Source organism: Myxine glutinosa, chromosome 3, assembly GCF_964187855.1.
Source record: "Myxine glutinosa chromosome 3, kmMyxGlut1.1, whole genome shotgun sequence".
NCBI lineage: Eukaryota > Metazoa > Chordata > Myxini > Myxiniformes > Myxinidae > Myxine > Myxine glutinosa.
The window spans coordinates 136,556,172-136,574,562 of NC_136263.1; the positions used below are offsets into that span (position 1 = coordinate 136,556,172).

General features: G+C 46.7%; 2 protein-coding genes across 2 annotated transcripts in view; one reads left to right on the forward strand and one right to left on the reverse strand.

Moving 5' to 3' along the window:
* LOC137424159 (coiled-coil domain-containing protein 149) overlaps window positions 1–15,100 on the reverse strand; it is a 144,982-nt gene extending 129,882 nt beyond the window's left edge. Inside the window, exon 1 of the mRNA XM_078774592.1 lies at window positions 15,059–15,100. The gene's annotated coding sequence lies outside the window, so the exon portion shown is untranslated. The remainder of the gene's footprint in view (window positions 1–15,058) is intronic.
* The window catches only part of LOC137423183 (rhotekin), a 90,425-nt gene that overhangs the window by 14,317 nt on the left and 57,717 nt on the right, over window positions 1–18,391 (forward strand). Inside the window, exons 2-4 of the mRNA XM_068110068.2 lie at window positions 3,600–3,808; window positions 5,844–5,902; window positions 13,986–14,039. Coding sequence (XP_067966169.2) covers window positions 3,600–3,808; window positions 5,844–5,902; window positions 13,986–14,039 — 322 coding nt within the window. The remainder of the gene's footprint in view (window positions 1–3,599; window positions 3,809–5,843; window positions 5,903–13,985; window positions 14,040–18,391) is intronic.

An 18,391-nucleotide genomic window follows, 5' to 3' on the forward strand; every position in this document is an offset into this window, starting at 1 on the left:
TGTCTGTTTTCTGCTAATGTCCTTGTAATTAGTGTAGAAGTAAACTGATATCTCCTGATGTTCTTCTCCTCTACCATGAGTCTTTGATCAAAAAAAAAAAATCCCATTTACATCCTGCCGATGACATCCAGGGGTATTTGGGTTTTCAAACTCTTCAAGACGAATTTCGATAAAATAATGGCAACAACAAAACGAATTTATTTATTTTTCTAATAGACGATTGTTTTGAAGTTGAATGAAGAACTGGTCTTTCTGGAGAAGGTTAGTGCCTATCTGCATCGGTAGACAGGTAGAACAATGGACAAAATAAACAGGAGGTTGATTGAGGTATGCAATCCTCTGTGGGAAGCAATGTTTTATGGCCGGATGCCCTTCCTGTCGCCAGCCCTGTTAGTCGCCTCTTGCGACACACAGGGAATTAATTACCAGTGACCTGGTACTCAATTTGCCGACCTCTGAAGGATGTACAGGCTGAGTCAACCCCCCCTGGCGTTAATTCAGCGATCGACCGGGATTCGAACCCAGGATCCTAGGTATCCCAAGCCGGCACCTGAACCGCTAAGCCGGCACCCTAACCGCTAAGCCGGCACCCTAACCGCTAAGCCGGCACCCTAACCGCTAAGCCGGAACCCTAACCGCTAAGCCGGCACCCTAACCGCTAAGCCGGCACCCTAACAGCTAAGCCGGCACCATAACTGCTAAGCCGGCACCCTAACCGCTAAGCCGGCACCCTAACCGCTAAGCCGGCACCCTAACCGCTAAGCTGGCACCCTAACCGCTAAGCCGGCACCCTAACCGCTAATCCGACACCCTAACCGCTAAGCCGGAACCCTAACCGCTAAGCCGGCACCCTAACCGCTAAGCCGGCACCCTAACCGCTAAGCCGGCACCCTAACCGCTAAGCCGGCACCCTAACCGCTAAGCCGGCACCCCTAACCGCTAAGCCGGCACCCTAACCGCTAAGCCGGCACCTTAACCGCTAAGCCTGCACCCTAACCGCTAAGCCGGCACCCTAACCGCTAAGCCGGAACCCTAACCGCTAAGCCGGCACCCTAACCGCTAGGCCGGCACCCTAACCGCTAAGCCGGCAACCTAACCGCTAAGCCGGCACCCTAACCGCTAAGCCGGCACCCTAACCGCTAAGCCGGCACCCTAACCGCTAAGCCGGCACCCTAACCGCTAAGCCGGCACACACACCGCTAAGCCGGCACACTAACCGCTAAGCCGGCACCCCAACCGCTAAGCCGGCACCATAACCGCTAAGCCGGCACCCTAACCGCTAAGCCGGCACCCTAACCGCTAAGCCGGCACCCTAACCGCTAAGCCGGCACCCTAACCGCTAATCCGACACCCTAACCGCTAAGCCGGCACCCTAACCGCTAAGCCGGCACCCTAACCGCTAAGCCGGCACCCTAACCGCTAAGCCGGCACCCTAACCGCTAAGCCGGCACCCTAACCGCTAAGCCGGCACCCTAACCGCTAAGCCGGCACCCCTAACCGCTAAGCCGGCACCCTAACCGCTAAGCCAACACCAGGCTCACATTAACACTGAGTCAGATGAATATATATATATATATTTTTAATGATCCTCTTTCGGTCCAATGAAGAGTTAACACGAGAAACTTCAACTTCTCCTTGCTTCCGATGGTGGTTAGCATACCTCTTACTCTATATTGACCTACATTTAACCATGCCAGTTGTTGCATGCCTTATTCATTATTTGAAAGACTTCCTGAGAACTGCTTTGTTACCTCATGACAAGATACATTGGAGATGATAACAGTTGGCAGGAACAGATAAACAGCAGTTGGGGAATGAAACGCAATGCTCAGTCCCTTTTTGTTTGACTGCCAAGTCCAGTTTTCATTGATATGTGATTTACCATTGTATGGCTACAGCCTCCGTTTATTGTTTTTAATTTTTCAACACAATCGTCATCGGTTCATAGAAAACTGAACGCTGATTTGTGTGAAATCATTAAACTCCAGATATGATGGTGAAAATATGGAGCAGCTTGCTTGAGGCCTCATCGACGGTAGTTGGGGCATGTTGAGTGTGGAAGAATGTTCAACTCCTCAAATGAATACAAATAGTCAGGTTCACTATGTTTTTTTTTGTTCAAATTTTTTGGAGATTAGCAAAACTATACATTTTTTGGAATATTCAGAGCATGAGGAATCCAAAAATTAATGTTGGCATTTGCGTCGACACCTTTGCGAAAATGACACTCAGGACAATGATGAAGATCTGTAAAAGCATATTCCTGCACGGTATAGACCGAGTCGATCCTGTGTATCGGACTTATAGTTCAATCTGATACTAACAAGGCTGATTTCTTGCTTTATAAACCCTATAACTTCAAAGGACTTGCAATATCATGTATTATGTAATACAGGTATATCACAAATATAAAGACAATGGTTTTCAATTACCTTTGTTTGTTGCTTTTCTATAATCCTGAGCACTATTTTGAGGCCTTTATTGGATTCCTTGACCCAGAAAACATAGGATTAGCATATTTAATGAAGTTTCTAGGTTGACTAGAAGCCGAGATCGCGCAAAATCATTGAATTGAAAATATATAGAACGCTCATACTCGGTGAAAAGTGTAGCCGCCGTGTCGCCATCTTGGTCAGCACGCCTCGACCGACTCGCTTCACGGATCTCGTTTGTTTTGAACGTGTCCCAGATTTTAAAAGCCAGACAACTGTTAAGATGCCATTTTGTGCGGCAATAAACTGCTCCAATCGGTTACGGAATGGTTGTGGAAAGACGTTTCACAGCTGTTTCAAAGACGTTTAATTCATAGACCATAGTGGTATGGAAGTACATAAAGGAGTTCCATCATGGCTGCTCACTGAATGGGTGTGAAAAGGTGAAAAAACGCAATCGCTTTTCGCTCTGAATTACGTGCAAACGCGTGACGGAAATCACCATCGCCCAGCATCGAGTGCCAACCAAGATGGCGCCCGGTAGCTGCATCTCCACCTGTGTGCTGTGAATGGCAATGGTCATTCTATATATTTTCAGTTCAGTGCCGAGATAGCGCAAAATATGTATTTTATTGCGGCCATTTTGAAAATCCAAAATGGCGGCCATGCAGGTGTCTGCAAATGCCAACATTGTTTTTCGGATTCTCCATGCTCTGATGATTCCAAAAATGTACAGGTTTGCTAATCTCCCAAATTTTTGAACGGAATTATATTTGTTAACATAGTGAACGTGACTAAAATCTGCCCACTTCACATAGGACTGCTTTGAGAGGGATCTGCAGGCAGAACTCGAGGTCACATCTCTGAGACGACGCTCAGCACAAGGTGGCACAGATATCCACAGGGAATTACCATGGTCCATCTGTCCAAACGGGCAATGTGCACCAGTCACTTGAACTTTCACAAGTTTGTATCAAACCAGAGATGACTAAGTATTGAAAAAGTGCAAGATTGAAGAAGGGAGTAAGGGTGTGACGTCATCAGGCCTGGGTGCAGTGAGGATATGCTGAATCATACCTGCCCACTACCAAATCAAAATAGTGTTTCTCACCACTGCAGGATTTTATTCATTCGTTTGAAAATTGATATCCACTCCCTTTATTTTAGGACAAGGATGCCTGGGAGGAGCTGGAGAGAGAACAGAATGTGCGCGAGAGCCTCAGTCGTCTGCTCAAAGCCTGCACCCAGCGGCAACAGGCTCTGGAGGCAGCCAAAGCGCTGCGTACCTGTGATGCACGTATTATGGGCCGCCTTTCTAGGATGCAGAGGAGCCGTGAAGAAAAGGTTCACAACCGACGTCACACAGCACCTGGAAGGTATAATGTCTATGATGATCACCTCCAAATTTGGTTTCAGTTTTTTGTTGTTGTTCCAACAGCTAATGCACAACAACTTGTACATATTTATTAGAGCCTTAAGGTAGGTGTCACTTTTCGATCTTGGACAGGTACAAAGGTAATTCACTTACCTTTGAGCTCGTTAGTCAGAGGCTATTCTTCACCTGACTATAAACTCGAATTTGTTTCTTTGCATGCAGGGTGTTGCATCACTAAGTGTGCCATACCTTGGGGCTTGTATGAACCTTTAACTATTGACTCATGTGCCAGCATCGATTGCTGATGTACGTTAAAATTCCCGTGCATGGTGTCTTTCGATGACGAGCATCCTATCCTGGAACAAACCCAGGCAAGAACAAATAACTGCAACAAACCCGGGCAGTATATAATCAGCAGAGGCCTACAGGCCTAATGCGTTAGGCCCACCAGAAAACCAAGATGGCAGCCGTATCATTTCGTCTCGGTGCTATGGTGGGTGGAGTCAAGCGACAGATGTGGGTGTGATCCGGAAGCTGTCCGACAATGGGTGCACATTTCGAAAATCGACCCCCAACAAGAACCCCAACAACAGCAATACAAAGCTCTTATAGACCTGCGATATATCGCAGGTAAGAATAATTTTGCTATTTATTACATTTGGAATTCACAAGTCTGCCGCTATGTCTCACTCTCAGCCATGATCTCTCTTGGGCAGGCCAAATTTCAAAATCCTTACTTGGCACACCTGAACTCCTATCCAACTACCGCACAAGGCTTTCACCTGCAGCTTGATGGAGTAGTTATACCCTTTGGGCTGGCTCCCTTGCCTCACATCTTGCTCAGCTTGTCATCATGGAAACCAAGGCTTTGGAGGTCATTGGAATATGTCACGATGATGCTGAGTCTATGATCTTATCACTTCACCATCACAGTCAGGTCGGTGGTCTCTCTGTCTTCTTCCACCTCATTTCTGGTCTTGCACCCTCAGCTCTCTCCGTGCCATGTCCCCCCAATGTATCGGCAGGACGCGCATGGTCCACCGGCAACCCCCCCCCCCCCCTAGTGAAACTGCCTGAATCCAGGACAACTACTCACCTCCACTCATTTATTCCTCTTTGTCCCACCTGTGAAACTGCCTTCCACCCTCTCTTTAATCTCAATCTTCCCACCAGATCTTCAAGGCAGCTGTTCACCACCATCCCAGGTCATCCCTCCTCCAATGCCATGATCTTTTCTACACCCGTTAAACCACCCCCACCCCTCTTAAAATTTTCCTATGTATCCATCTTGTCCATCCCTTGCCTTTTCCCATACCCCTCATTACTTGTTCGTCTCCGTCTACCTTCTCCTTCTCCCTCCGCCCTGCTATTGGTGTTTCCAATATCTTCTGCTGTTCCCTTTGTTATGCCGTGTCCTGATCTGTTCTGTGTCCTGGCTCTTCCACAAGCCTTGACCTTGTATAATAATAATAAATAAATAAAAAGTAAAAACTTTGTCGTATAAATTGTGAAACATGAGTATAAGTACAATAAAAAATATACATTGTCTGCACAAAGGAAATGCTAATTGGATATTACTTGCAAATAATCCATCCTTATGGACAGGATAATTCTCCCCACTTTCCTTGTCAGGTCGAAGGTTTTCAGCAAAAGAATGTTATAATCAACAAATTTGCTGATTTCATATGACTTGTAATACCCTCTCCCACCAGAAGTGACGTCACCACAAGATTCCTCCTCTCACTGAAAACCTGGGACTAAGAATTTTTCTTTTCCGCTCAAAACTTGCTGTGTACCCTACCCACCTTACCCCCCCCCCCCCTCCTCTCCGTCCCCCATCACCCAGTACATCCAGTAGTTTTAAAACTCATTATGTCCGGCAGTCCATGGATGCAGGAGTCCATAGATGTCAAACACACAGACATTTCTCACATTATAATATGATTGTTGAATGACTACAAAAGCCCTTTTTTATTGTAGTAATTGTTTTTATTAAGAATATTAATAACCTTCACCTCTACTCCCACCATTTATAGTGTGTCCGTAGCAGGTTATGAGATGCCTCCAGTATGCAAAGCAAAACTTTCAATATCAGGTAAGTCTTCTTTATTTTCAGCTAATGTTTTTATTGTTTAACTATGTCCAAGATTCATGGAAGAGCTTGTATTGGGACAAGTCAAAATAACTGTTTATTATTCCCACTTTATCATTATTATTAAAATGTTATTTAAGTGCAATCAGGATACTGCTCTTTGGTTAAGGGGGTAAAACCTCACTGCTCTAGCTCAATGGTCATGAATGAGTAGGGCAAGATCATCAGTTCTCATGTGAACTATGGTGTAGATGCCAGAAATGTCATGATACACGGTGATCACAAAAAAATAAAATAAACCGGTGCCGACCTTCCTCTGATAACTTCATACTGAAGATATCCTTCTACTTTTTCATGTGTGCAAAGTGGAGTTTGTGTATAGTCAGAACATTTAGATTTAGACCCAATAGCCCCATTATTTTTTTTAAACATGTCATGGACAACTAAAAAAAAAATTTTTTCAGTCAAAATCTACCTAAAACCAAAATCCTTCAAGAAGACTCAAACCGAGTTCAGGGTTAGATGCTTGAGGACAATGTCTATCGAGGAAAGCCATGATCCATTTATGATCTCAAAACAACAATAAGTGATAAATCTGTTCCATCACTTCGGCCAAATGTGTCAGAGTAATAAACCATATTTCCGGTCGAACCCAAGTTCGACTGCAGCGTGGAGACCGACATCTGGAGCATGTACTCTGACCACAATCAAATCAATGACATTAAAGATGTATATCTGAAACTTTCTTTTGCATATATATATATATATTCTCATGGAATCAGACCACGATCCTTGGCACAGGATCTTTGAGAAAAACTCCATCAACCGACACATCGACTTACACCCCACATACAAAGCACTGCGCAATCAATTACAACGTCAAAAACGGCAGTCATTTGAATGCAGGGAAGCCCTGTGATTGGCGAGGACTTGGACCAATCCATGACGCAAACCTTCCTCAACGGAACTTAATGGTTAACACCACACTCAACGCCTCTGAGGAAGAGAACTAGTTTGTTCTCGAAACGTCAGGCTGTTAATAAAGAATTGTTAATTCTTTTTACTGCTCAGTGTGCTATCATTTACAATCCTGAGCTGCAAATCTTTCGACATGTATATACAGGGTGAGCCAGAAAGATGGTTATTTTTAACACTCGCGTAAAGGTAATAAAAAGCTGTATTTCAAAACAAATTCTTGCAAGAAAGTGAAGTACATAACATGCCATTTATTTGTGGAAAACAACATCTAGGAGATGCGCACAATTTCGTCTGACACAGACGGTGCAAGGTGCAACGTCCCACAGCGCCAGTCCATGACTACTATATTCCACATGACGAAGGGCGCTCTTTCCAAAGCATCTCATTTCCAGAGACAGCGATATTCCATGGCCAGCGAGGTCACCCAATTTGACTGCATGTGATTATTTCTTGTGGTCATATACACCACCGGTCAAAAGTTTTAGAACACCTCAACTTTTCCAGTTTTTATTGAAATTTACGCAGTTTAATGTCTCAATGTACTCTGAAATTAAGCATAGAACAAATAAACAATTGGAGATTAAAGAGAAATCATAAAATCATTTTGTTTAACAAAATTTAATTTAAATTTTTGACTCGCAAAGTAGCCACCTTTTGCAGATATAACCGCCGAACACACTCGTGGCATTCTTTCTACAATGGAAATCAAATATTGTTTGGGAAGTTCTTCCCAACACTGTTGCAGAAGTACCCACAAATGTGTTGCACTTGTAGGTTGCTTTGCTTTCACCCTTCTGTCCAGTTCATCCCAAACCAGCTCGATGGGGTTTAAGTCTGGAGACTGTGCTGGCCATTCCATGATTTAAAGCCTACCGTCTTGTTCTTTTCCTCGAAGGTAGTTTTGACATAGCCTGAAGGTGTGTTTAGGGTCATTATCTTGCTGTAGGATGAACCCCTGACCAACTAGGCGTATAACAGAGGGTATTGCATACAACAACAACAACAACAACAACATGCATTTTAAGGCCATTTTCCCTGCTACAGGGGGGGTTAGCCTTGCTGTCCCCATGACAATCTTCTCCATTTTGCCCTATTTTCTGCATCTCTCCTTGTTAACCCCCTTGCCCGCATTTCCACTTCCACCATCTTTAGCCAAGTCTTTCTCGGTCTTCCCCGTCCTCTACGTCCTTCTACATTCATTTCCATCACTCTTCTCAACCAGTCACTTTCATCCTTCCTCAACACATGACCAAACCATCTCAACCTGTTCCTCTTCACAGCATCAATCACAGGCTCTATTCCCATCATTTTTCGCAATTCATCATTTGTCTTCCTCTCTCTCAACGATACTCCACACATCCATCGAACCATTCGCATTTCCACCCTTTCCAACCTTCGTTGCTGCTCTACGTTCATTACCCATGTCTCGCTCCCATAAATCATAACACTTCTCACACATGCAGCATACACCTTTCCCTTCAGCTTCAACGACACTACCCTCCTCATCAGCACGCCACTCAGTTCCCGAAACTTCTTCCATGCACATCTCACTCCAGCAACCGTTGCCGAGTCTGATCCACCTTCTCCATTCAGCATGTCTCCGAGGTAGCAAAATGTTTTCACACCTTCCAGCTTCACACCGTCTCCAAGATCCAACTCAACATTTCCTCCATCTACAGCTCCCTCTGTGCACACCTTACATTTGAATGTAGCTGCCACACTGGTTAATGACCACTCAGACCACTACATTTTTGATGAACCCACTCAGCGCACATTGTACATTGAATGGAGTTCACTCCGACACCCTTCCTACACACAGCACAGGGCCACTTCCCAGTTCTTCCCACCTCACCACATGTTTTACCACTTGCCATCACCTTCGTCTTTCCGATATTCACGTTCAGACTTTTGTCTCCATACATTCCTTCCACTTGTTCATCTTTTCCTTCAGTCCATCCATACTTTCCGCAATCAACACCAGATCATCTGCATACAATAACTCCCACAGTAAACCCTCCTTTACGTTCTGAGCCAGCACCTCCATCACAGCTACAAATAATAGTGGACTTAGTACCGACCCCTGATGCACTCCTACCTTCACCTCAAACTCACCACTGTTCCCGTCCTTCGTCCTTACAGCTGTGCACGCTCTTTTGTACATTGCCATCACTACTCTGATCAACCATTCCTCCACTCCTAACTTCCTCATTGCCCATATCAATACTTTGCGTGGAACCCTATCGAATGCTTTCTCCAGATCAACAAACCCAAGAAACAACTTCTTCCTCTTCTCCATGTACTTCTCCTGCAACTGCCTCACAATAAAAAGCGCGTCTGTCGTTCCTCTTCCTGGCATAAATCCAAACTGCATTTCGTCGATGTTCACCTTCTTCCTTATCCTCCTCTCCAACACCCTTTCCAATACCTTCATTCCATGCTCCAATAACTTTATCGCTCGGTACGAGCCACACTCTAGAGGGTCACCTTTCCCCTTGTATAGAGGGATGAGGGTACTCAGTTCCCAAGCCACTGGAATGCGGCCTTCTTTCACCGCCAGATTACAGATCTCTGTCATTCTCTTCACACCCCAACTTCCTGCTGCCTTCAACATATCTCCCACAACTCCTGTCGGCCCTCCCGCTTTTCTACTCTTCATTGCTTTTATCGCTTCCTCAACTTCCTTCTCAGTTATCTTCTCTGCCGGTGCTAAAACTGGGTTACTCTCTATGTTGCCATCCCATTCTTTCTCTGTATTCAACGGCATTTCCATATATCTTTTCCATCTTCCTTTAATTCCATCTGGGTCCACAACAATTTGTCCCACTTCATCCTTCAAGCAACTCACCCACATCACATCGCACCTCTCTTTGGCTATCTGCTTTGCAATCCTGAATACCGCTCTCTGACCCCCTTCCGAATCCAAGCGTTCTCCGAACATTTTCATACAATCCTCTAGCGCCTTTGCTACCTCTTTCTTTGCAGCCTTCTTGGCTGTCTTATAACTTTCATGCTCTGCTGTTTCTGCTCCCGTACCCTTCGCCTTCTGCCACTCCTTGAACTTCTTCCTCTTCTCGTCCATCCTCTTTCCAACTTCATCATCCCACCACCATGTTTCCGAGTGCCTCGGTGGTCCTTTTGTCCATCCACATACCTCACCAATGGCTCCCAACAGACTAGCTTTCATTGACATCCAACCACTTTCCAGCTCAACCACATCATCCTCTACCCTACTCAGCCTCTCTTTTAATGCCTCCCTTACTGTCACCTCTTTCAACCTCCACACCTTCATTCTCGGTTGGTACTTCACCCGCCGAGCTCTCCTCGCACCTTTCACCCTTATGTCGCAGACAACCAAGTGGTGCTGTGAAACAGCCTCCTCCCCCGGGATCACCTTTGTGTCCCGGAGGTGCCCCCTATCTTGCCTACGCACCATCAGGTAGTCAACAGTTGTCGTTGACCCACCTGACGTGTATGTAACAAGCTTATTATCCTCTTTCTGGAACTAAGTATTACAAATCAACAAATCAGCTCCATCAGCAAACTCCAAAATCCTTTCACCTTCTCCATTTCTCACACCATATCCGTAACCCCCATGAACTCCCTCAAAACCATCCATACTCCTTCCCACATGTCCATTTAGGTCTCCTCCTACCACAACAACTTCCTCATCTTTCACGTTTTCCATCAATTTCTCTATCACACACCAGAACTTGTCCTTCTCTTCATCGCTCTGACCAACCTGTGGAGCATATCCTGAGATGACGTTCACCAAGAGCTTTCCAATCATCATTTTCACCATCATCAACCTCTCACTCACTCGTCACACTCACCACACTGTCTACAAACTCCTCAGAAAACAGGACACCAACACCATTCATGCCCTCCAAGCACCCTTGATACACAAACTTGTATTTCTGTCCCTGCCTACCCTTCACCATTCTCACACCACTTCCCTTCCATCTCGTCTCTTGCACACAACATATGTCCACTCTTCTTCTGACCAATACTTCCACCACTTCTCCTGATCTCCCTGTCATTGTCCCTACATTCCATGTCCCAAACTTCAGAAACCGATCTCCACTTCGGGCTGTACCCTGCCCATATGTAGTTGTAATTGTCATGGTTCTCTTTTGGAGGCAATGTTTTTATGGCCAGATGCCCTTCCTGACGCCAACCCTCTTAGTCGTCTCTTACGACATGCAGGGATGGGATGCGGTGTACCTATTCTAATCCAGGGTACACACTGGGAAACGTTTAAAACATGGAAATTCTGGGGAGGGGGGTGGGGTGGGGGAGGGGCATCACGGCTGTGGGGGCCCCGTCAGCACCACGCCACGGCGGCCCGGTCAGCACCACACCACGTCAGCCCGGTCAGCACCACACCATGTCGGCCCGGTCAGCACCACACCACGTCGGCCCGGTCAGCACCACACCACGTCAGCCCGGTCAGCACCACACCACGTCGGCCCGGTCAGCACCACACCACGCCGGCCCGGTCAGCACCACACCACATCGGCCTGGTCAGTACCACACCACATCAGCCCTGTCAGCACCACACCACGTCGGCCTGGTCAGCACCACACCACGGCGGCCCGGTCAGCACCACACCACGTCGGCCCGGTCAGCACCACACCACGTCAGCCCGGTCAGCACCACACCACGTCGGCCCGGTCAGCACCACACCACGCCGGCCCGGTCAGCACCACACCACATCGGCCTGGTCAGTACCACACCACATCAGCCCTGTCAGCACCACACCACGTCGGCCTGGTCAGCACCACACCACGGCGGCCCGGTCAGCACCACACCACGGCGGCCCGGTCAGCACCACACCACGTCGGCCCGGTCAGCACCACACCACGGCAGCCCGGTCAGCACCACACCACATCGGCCTGGTCAGCACCACACCACATTTGCCCGATCAGCACCACGGCGGCCCGGTCAGGACCACACCCTTGGAACGGACTTCGATGCTGTGGAGAGATCGAAGCAAGCCTCCTTGCTCGAGCGGACCAGAAGCGGAAGTCCACATATATAAGCACATATATATAATGTGCACATATATATAAGGATATAATATATTGTGGGCTTTCACTAAAAATACTAGCAAATAATAACAGCGGGGTAGCAGAAAAGGAGGTGGGGTTGAGAGTTTGGGGTATTAAATCAAGCCTCTCAAAATATCAGCACCACACACCACGTCGGCCCAGTCGGCCCAGAGCCTGAGGCGAAGTCCAAGGACATCAGCACGTCATCCGAAAACAGCTCCGGTTGGTGCGAACCACTCGGTCAATGGCGCGAACCAGGTCCCGACACGCCCTTGCTCGCTTGGCCCCGATGAAGGCCTCGCTGGGTGTTCTCCAAACAGGGGCAAAATCGCCCAAGCCACGCTGGATTTCGGCAGCGGAAGCCTTGCTCGCTCGGCCCCGATGAAGGCCTCGCTGGGTGTTCTCCAAACAGGGGCAGAATCGACCAAGCCGCGCTGGATTTCGGCGGCGGAAAGCAGGCACGAAGCGACGATATTCGGTCGGGCTGTAATGCGAACACCACGGCGGCCCGGTCAGCACCACACCCTTCGAAAGGACTTCGATGCTGTGGAGAGATCGAAGCAAGCCTCCTTGCTCGAGCGGACTGGAAGCGGAAGTTCAGAGGGTATTGCATGGCGCTGCAAAATGCTGTGGTAGCCTTTTTGGTTCAGGGTGCCAGTCACTCTGTGCAAGTTGCTGACTCTGGATCCAGCAAAAGAGCCCCAGACCATCACACTTCCTCTTCCATGTTTGACAGTTGGTGTCACACTGAGGAACCATCCTTTCGCCTACTCGACGGCGTACAAAAACCCTGCGTGATGAACCAATGATTTCAAATTTTGATTCATCGGTCCATAAGACCTTATTCCAGTCTTCAGTAGTCCACTGGCGGTGCTTCATGGTCCAGGCAAGCCTCTTTTTCTTATTTTGCCAGCTTAGCTATGGCTTTCTTACTCCCACTCGACCTGTCAAACCTGCAGCTAGAAGTCTTCTCTTCACAGTTGAAACTGAGACTTGCATACTTTGACCAGTGTTAAGCTGTGCTTGAAGCTGTTGTCCTGTGAGCCGCCTATCACGCAAGCTGTTGACTCTCAGAAACTTGTCTTCTGGTTCTGCTGTGGCTTTGGGAGGTCTAAGATCATTACATGGACAGTGAGAAATAGAAGTCTTTCTTCAAAGTGCAATTTCACTGCCAGGACGGGGTTCGGGCTTATCAAACTGCAGTAGACAATAGGCAGGGAGAGACACTGAGGAGTCAGGGATGTCCTGTGGGAGAAAGGTTTCTGTTAAACAGATAATGTCCAGTTTATAAGTAGTGGCCTGGATTAAGAGATCTGTCAGATTGGAGAGGATGGTCTGGTTGTCAGGAGATGGGCCTGGGGTGAAGCTGGGAAGGGTAGTACCGAGGGTGTGGGAAAGGGGGTGGCTGGGAGTGTGCTGGATGGCGGTTGGAGGAGAGTGTGGAATGGCGGGAGGATGGGGGGGGGAGAGCTTTGACGGGGCAGTGTGATAGGGAAGCTTTTATGGATGTGGGGTGAGGGGGAAGCTTTGGCTGGGTGTGGTGAGGGGAGATGCAGAAAGAAGGGGCATGAAGTGGAGTGATGCTGAAGAGGGGAGACACATAGAATGGGTGTGGTTGGAAGGACGTGGAGGAGGTTACTGACATGAGGGGTTTGGCTTTGACACCATTAAAGTACGTGCAAGGGAATTGATTATTGTGAGGAGACAACCTCTTCAAATTTGACTTCTCAAAATTCTGGTGTACTGAGATATACTAATCAGGATATACTGAGACATATCATGAGACGGGAGGAAAGAATGATTGGTGAAGGCACGGATGAAAGTGGTGCTGTAGGTACAGGAGGAGGGTTGATGGACCAAGCGTTTAGGAGTTAGGTTTGGAAAATGGAAAAAGTGAAAACTTGATTCTTCAAAAGACTTTCGTGATGAGCTTATAAACTATAGGGAGATATGTTTGGGTGATAATGCAAAACTGTTTATGGTTACATCAATGTCTCCTTTAGATAGTGTTGTGTGGTTGTAGTTCTTGTGCTAAAAGGTGTCTCGTTTTTATTTCTTAGACATCCGCATCCCACTCATGTGGAAGGACACCGATCATTTTCAGAACAAAGGAGGTCAGTAAATTTGGCATGTTATGAATTGATTCTGTGTGCTTGACATTTGTAGAAATGTATAATTGGATGGAGAATGAATGGGGAAAGAGTAAAAAAAAAAAAAAAAAAAACACCTTTAGAGGCCATTTTTCCCCGCAAAGCGGGGGTTGGCCTTTTTTCGGGCACCGTGGTTGTTGTTGTTTTTCGGTCCCCTTTTTGAAGCAATGTTTTACGGCCGGATGCCCTTCCTGACGCCAACCCTTTTTGCCGCCTTTAACGACAAACAGGGAATATGAATGGGGAAAACATTATTTTTTTTGGGGGGGGGGGAGAAAATTTTTGAAAATTTTTTGAAAATTTTTTTCCCAAATGAATGGGGAAAGAGTGTTGGGGAGAAAAACCAAAGGGACGTTTGCCTCTGAACAAGTCACACAGTTGTTTTGTAAGTGTGACGTGGGAAGAATTAAGCAAGACACAGGATGATGGTTGATACTTGCTGTATTCGAATATGCAGATGCAGGTAATGAAAGAACCCTAAAAGATACAAAAGCACTATTCAGCAAAGATACATTGCAGGTAGCAGATTAAATACCTCAATCAATGGATGAAATAATGGTTCAATGTTTACAATAAATACATCGAGTATGCAACCACAGGTGCATCCAAATACAAGTCCGACAGGCTAGACGAATGTGCAACCATGAGATACATCAGGGGCAGACAATGTCTACATACTATCGCAAGACGCGCACCAAGGCACACCTGGACAACCAAACCCCTTTCTTTGCTAACATCAACCAACAAATTCAGTAACAGAACATGAGGGTTGTTAAATTGGTTAATAGTATCAAATCAACACGTGTGACTAACCCACACAATCAAACTCGATAACTTGTACTCACATAGATCACATAAATCATGTACGTTTCAGTTCCGTTTACAATTGAATAAACTGCTCGTTAAGACATAGCCATATTAGTTTCATCACACTAATGACGTGAGTAATCATTAAGCATCTCGGTATTCCGGAAGGAACTTACCCCTGTCTGACCAAGGTACAGAGCAAAATGAGAATGCTGGTCGATCCGTTCGAATCTCACATCAGCAAACAATTAAATCTCCCGTTTTCCTGACGATGATCAATCCATGCGCCCAACGACGAAATGGCGGCAGCGTTTCGAACATGCCGGATGTGATGTATGGGCGAAGGCGCATGGGAGGAGGCTACGTCAGTTTCAAACAGGATGTGACGTATGCCACGAAGCGTACATGCTCACAAATTAAGCACTTACATAAGCAAAACATGGGTTTTACTTTATAATTCTTACAAATAAGCACCAGAAGCAGGTTTCTTTTACAAGTTGTATATTCACTTCACTTTCATTGAGATTAACACATCAAATTTGCCAAGCAAAAGTTGAGGAATAATATTAAAAGGGCTCAATTTCATGCTCCTATTAAGTGGGGATTAAGGGGTACTCAGCAAGATGATATTCTACTAGTTTCTGTAGTTATTTTCCTTTGTTCCAAATAAGCTTTTTTTTAGTGGCCTTGGCATTTTCATTGCATTTTTGTTTCCAGCAATTAAAAATAAAAAAATCAGTTTTAAAGATAAGAAGAAGCATACTGTTGTGGATATGAGGATTGGATTTTTTTTATTGTGTGTTTTATTAATATTGCTTGATTCTGGACCCTCCTGCCTCCAGTGTTGTGTAAAGGTCAAAGGGCATCCCATAATTAGTCCATAAAGCATACACGTCAGCCAATCATAGAATACCCCTGTTCGATAGTTATATCTTTATTATGTGTATTAGGGTAAGGCCTTGTCTTCCATTAAGATGACACTCCATTGCACTGCATTAAATAGAGTAGATTCCTTTCACTTTCCCCTTTCATCATTGCCAAGCCTCGATTGCCAATTACATCCCCTCCAAAACCACCATTGAACATGTGCTCGGGTCGGGGGAGAAGGGCGTGCCCGCCCCTCGTCATCAAGGGCGGAGCCAGAGGGTCGCGTGACCAACCAGGGCCGAGGTGAGCACACCGATGGGCGTGTCCTGAAGGCCGGCGGCTTGATCGCCGGAGGCGTTATAAAAGCACGCGCGCAAGGTACTGCGTGAGATGATCCAGAGAGAGCATCCAGAGAGATCATCCAGCAGCGATTCTTGTCCAAGGGAGATCATCCAGCAGCGATTCTTGTCCAAGGGAGATCATCCAGCAGCGATTCTGGTCCAAAAGAGATCGTCCAGGGAAGCACAAAGCCTGCTATTCGTCGCCTTGCTCGCCAAGGTTGGACTGAGCAGTAGTTAACAGCAAGAAGCCTGTTGTAGTCCTGGAAAAGCGTGCGACGTCCACCGCCGCAGCAACAGACAACAGCAGCAGCAGCAGCGGCCACAGCAGCAACAACAGCCGCTTGGGGCCTGGACGGCGGTTTTGAGCAGGGCCGCGAAGGAACGGCGGCTGCTAAACGCGCCGATCGGGCTGCAGGACCCCCCCTTGGACCTTCCTCTCCCTCCAGCCATCCACCTCCTGCCTTTCCATCCTCTTGTGTACGTGAGTTTGTTTTGTTTGTTCTGTCCTGGGTATTAATTAAGCCTGTTTAGATAAGCTAAGGAATTTGCACTGTGTCTCTAATTCTTCTGTATATTATTTTATTATCTTTCCTTCTTCCTTGGTTATTTTGAGCCTGTAAATAGCAAATAAATTATATTCGTATTTCCAACCTTTTTGTCTGCTTCTTCTTCACATCCGTGTCGCCTTAGTCTTTTCCCTATTGAATATCTGTGGTGCGATCCGGCCAACGTTCGGGAATCAGGTTAGTCGGGGTAACTGTACGACCGCGGGGCCATCCGCTCGGCAAACACAACATCTTATCCGCGGGCCGTAACAATACTATGAATATCTGTGTCAATCTGCGTCGGAGGACCGGTAGAACAATGGATGAAATCTACAGGACGTTGATTGAGGTATACTAACCTCTGTGTTGACAAGCAGAAGTTGACGTTTTGGGTGACAACCCTTCATTAGAGCAAACAAGCAAACCCGTCAGAGCAAAACCATCTTTTCCTTCAACAAAGTGTGAACACTTAAAACGTCAGTCTTTCTTCACGTATCACTGCAGTTAACATACCTCGATCAACATTCTTTCCATCCATTGTTCTACTTTGTTTTTTTTTTTGTTTTTTTTAAGCCTGGTGTTGGCTTAGCGGCTAGGGTGCTGGCTTGGGATCCTTGGATCCTGGGTTCAAATCCCGGTCGATCGCTGAATTAACGTCAGGGGGGTTGACTCAGCCTGTCATCCTTCCGAGGTCGGCAAATTGAGTACCAGTTCACTGGTAATTCCCTGTGTGTCGCAAGAGGCGACTAACAGGGTTGGCGGCAGGAAGGGCATCCAGCCGTAAAACATTGCTTCAAAAAGGGGACCACGTTGCCCGAAAAAGGCAACCCCTGCCCTGCAAGGAATAATGACCTCTAAAGGTGGTTCATTGTTCTACTATTTGCTGATGCAGTTTAACACAGGCCTTCATCATCAATAATTATGTTATTGTTACGGATTCGGCACTTCCATTGATGGTGGTTTTCATCCATTTGAAACATTTCTGGTTAGGTATTATTATTATTGGGGTTTGAAGGAAACGGCGATTATTGTTGTTAAAAGGTAAGGTTATTGTTGTTAAAAGGCAAAAGGGTTAGTATTTTAAATGAAACAGGAAACCAGATCGAGAACCGGAAGACGACGAGCGAGGGGAAGAAGAAGAAGGCATGGCGAGAAAAAAGTCGGACAAGACGCGTGGCTTCCAGCTCGATAGCGAGCATTATCGAACGAACGTCGCGAGTGAACTTCGAGTTTCCTTGAAAGGACCTTCCTGCGATAGGTGTTATCGCTAGAAGATTGAGAAACCTGCGTGGTCAGGTTTAGGCGTTGAGATTCTGAAGAATCCTCGCTTGGTCGCTTCGCCTCAAGTAAGAGCCGTCGGCCCTTTTGACCCTCGCGCTTCGCTCACCAAAAAAGGTTTTTGCTACGCGTCAGCTTTTCTCACCATCCTGTCGTCTGTCGGGGATGTGTGTGCGCAAACGCGGCGTTTGAGGATTACGTTGCGGTTTGCTGATTGAACTGTGAACGTGTACGTCTGGAGGGGGCCTTTGGGACTTCCCATCCCACTGCCAGTTTTCCTTTGGTTTGGACCACATGACTGTCTACGCTTTGCCTACGCTTCATTACTCGCCTCATCGTCTCATCACTACTCGCAGGAGGGGATCACCTTGGAGTTATACAGACATTGAGGAGGGTTCTTTTTCACTCACTGGTAACGCAGTGAGTTATCTGACTTTAGCTGATGGTACCATCATAAGATGTATGAAGTGTACTTTTG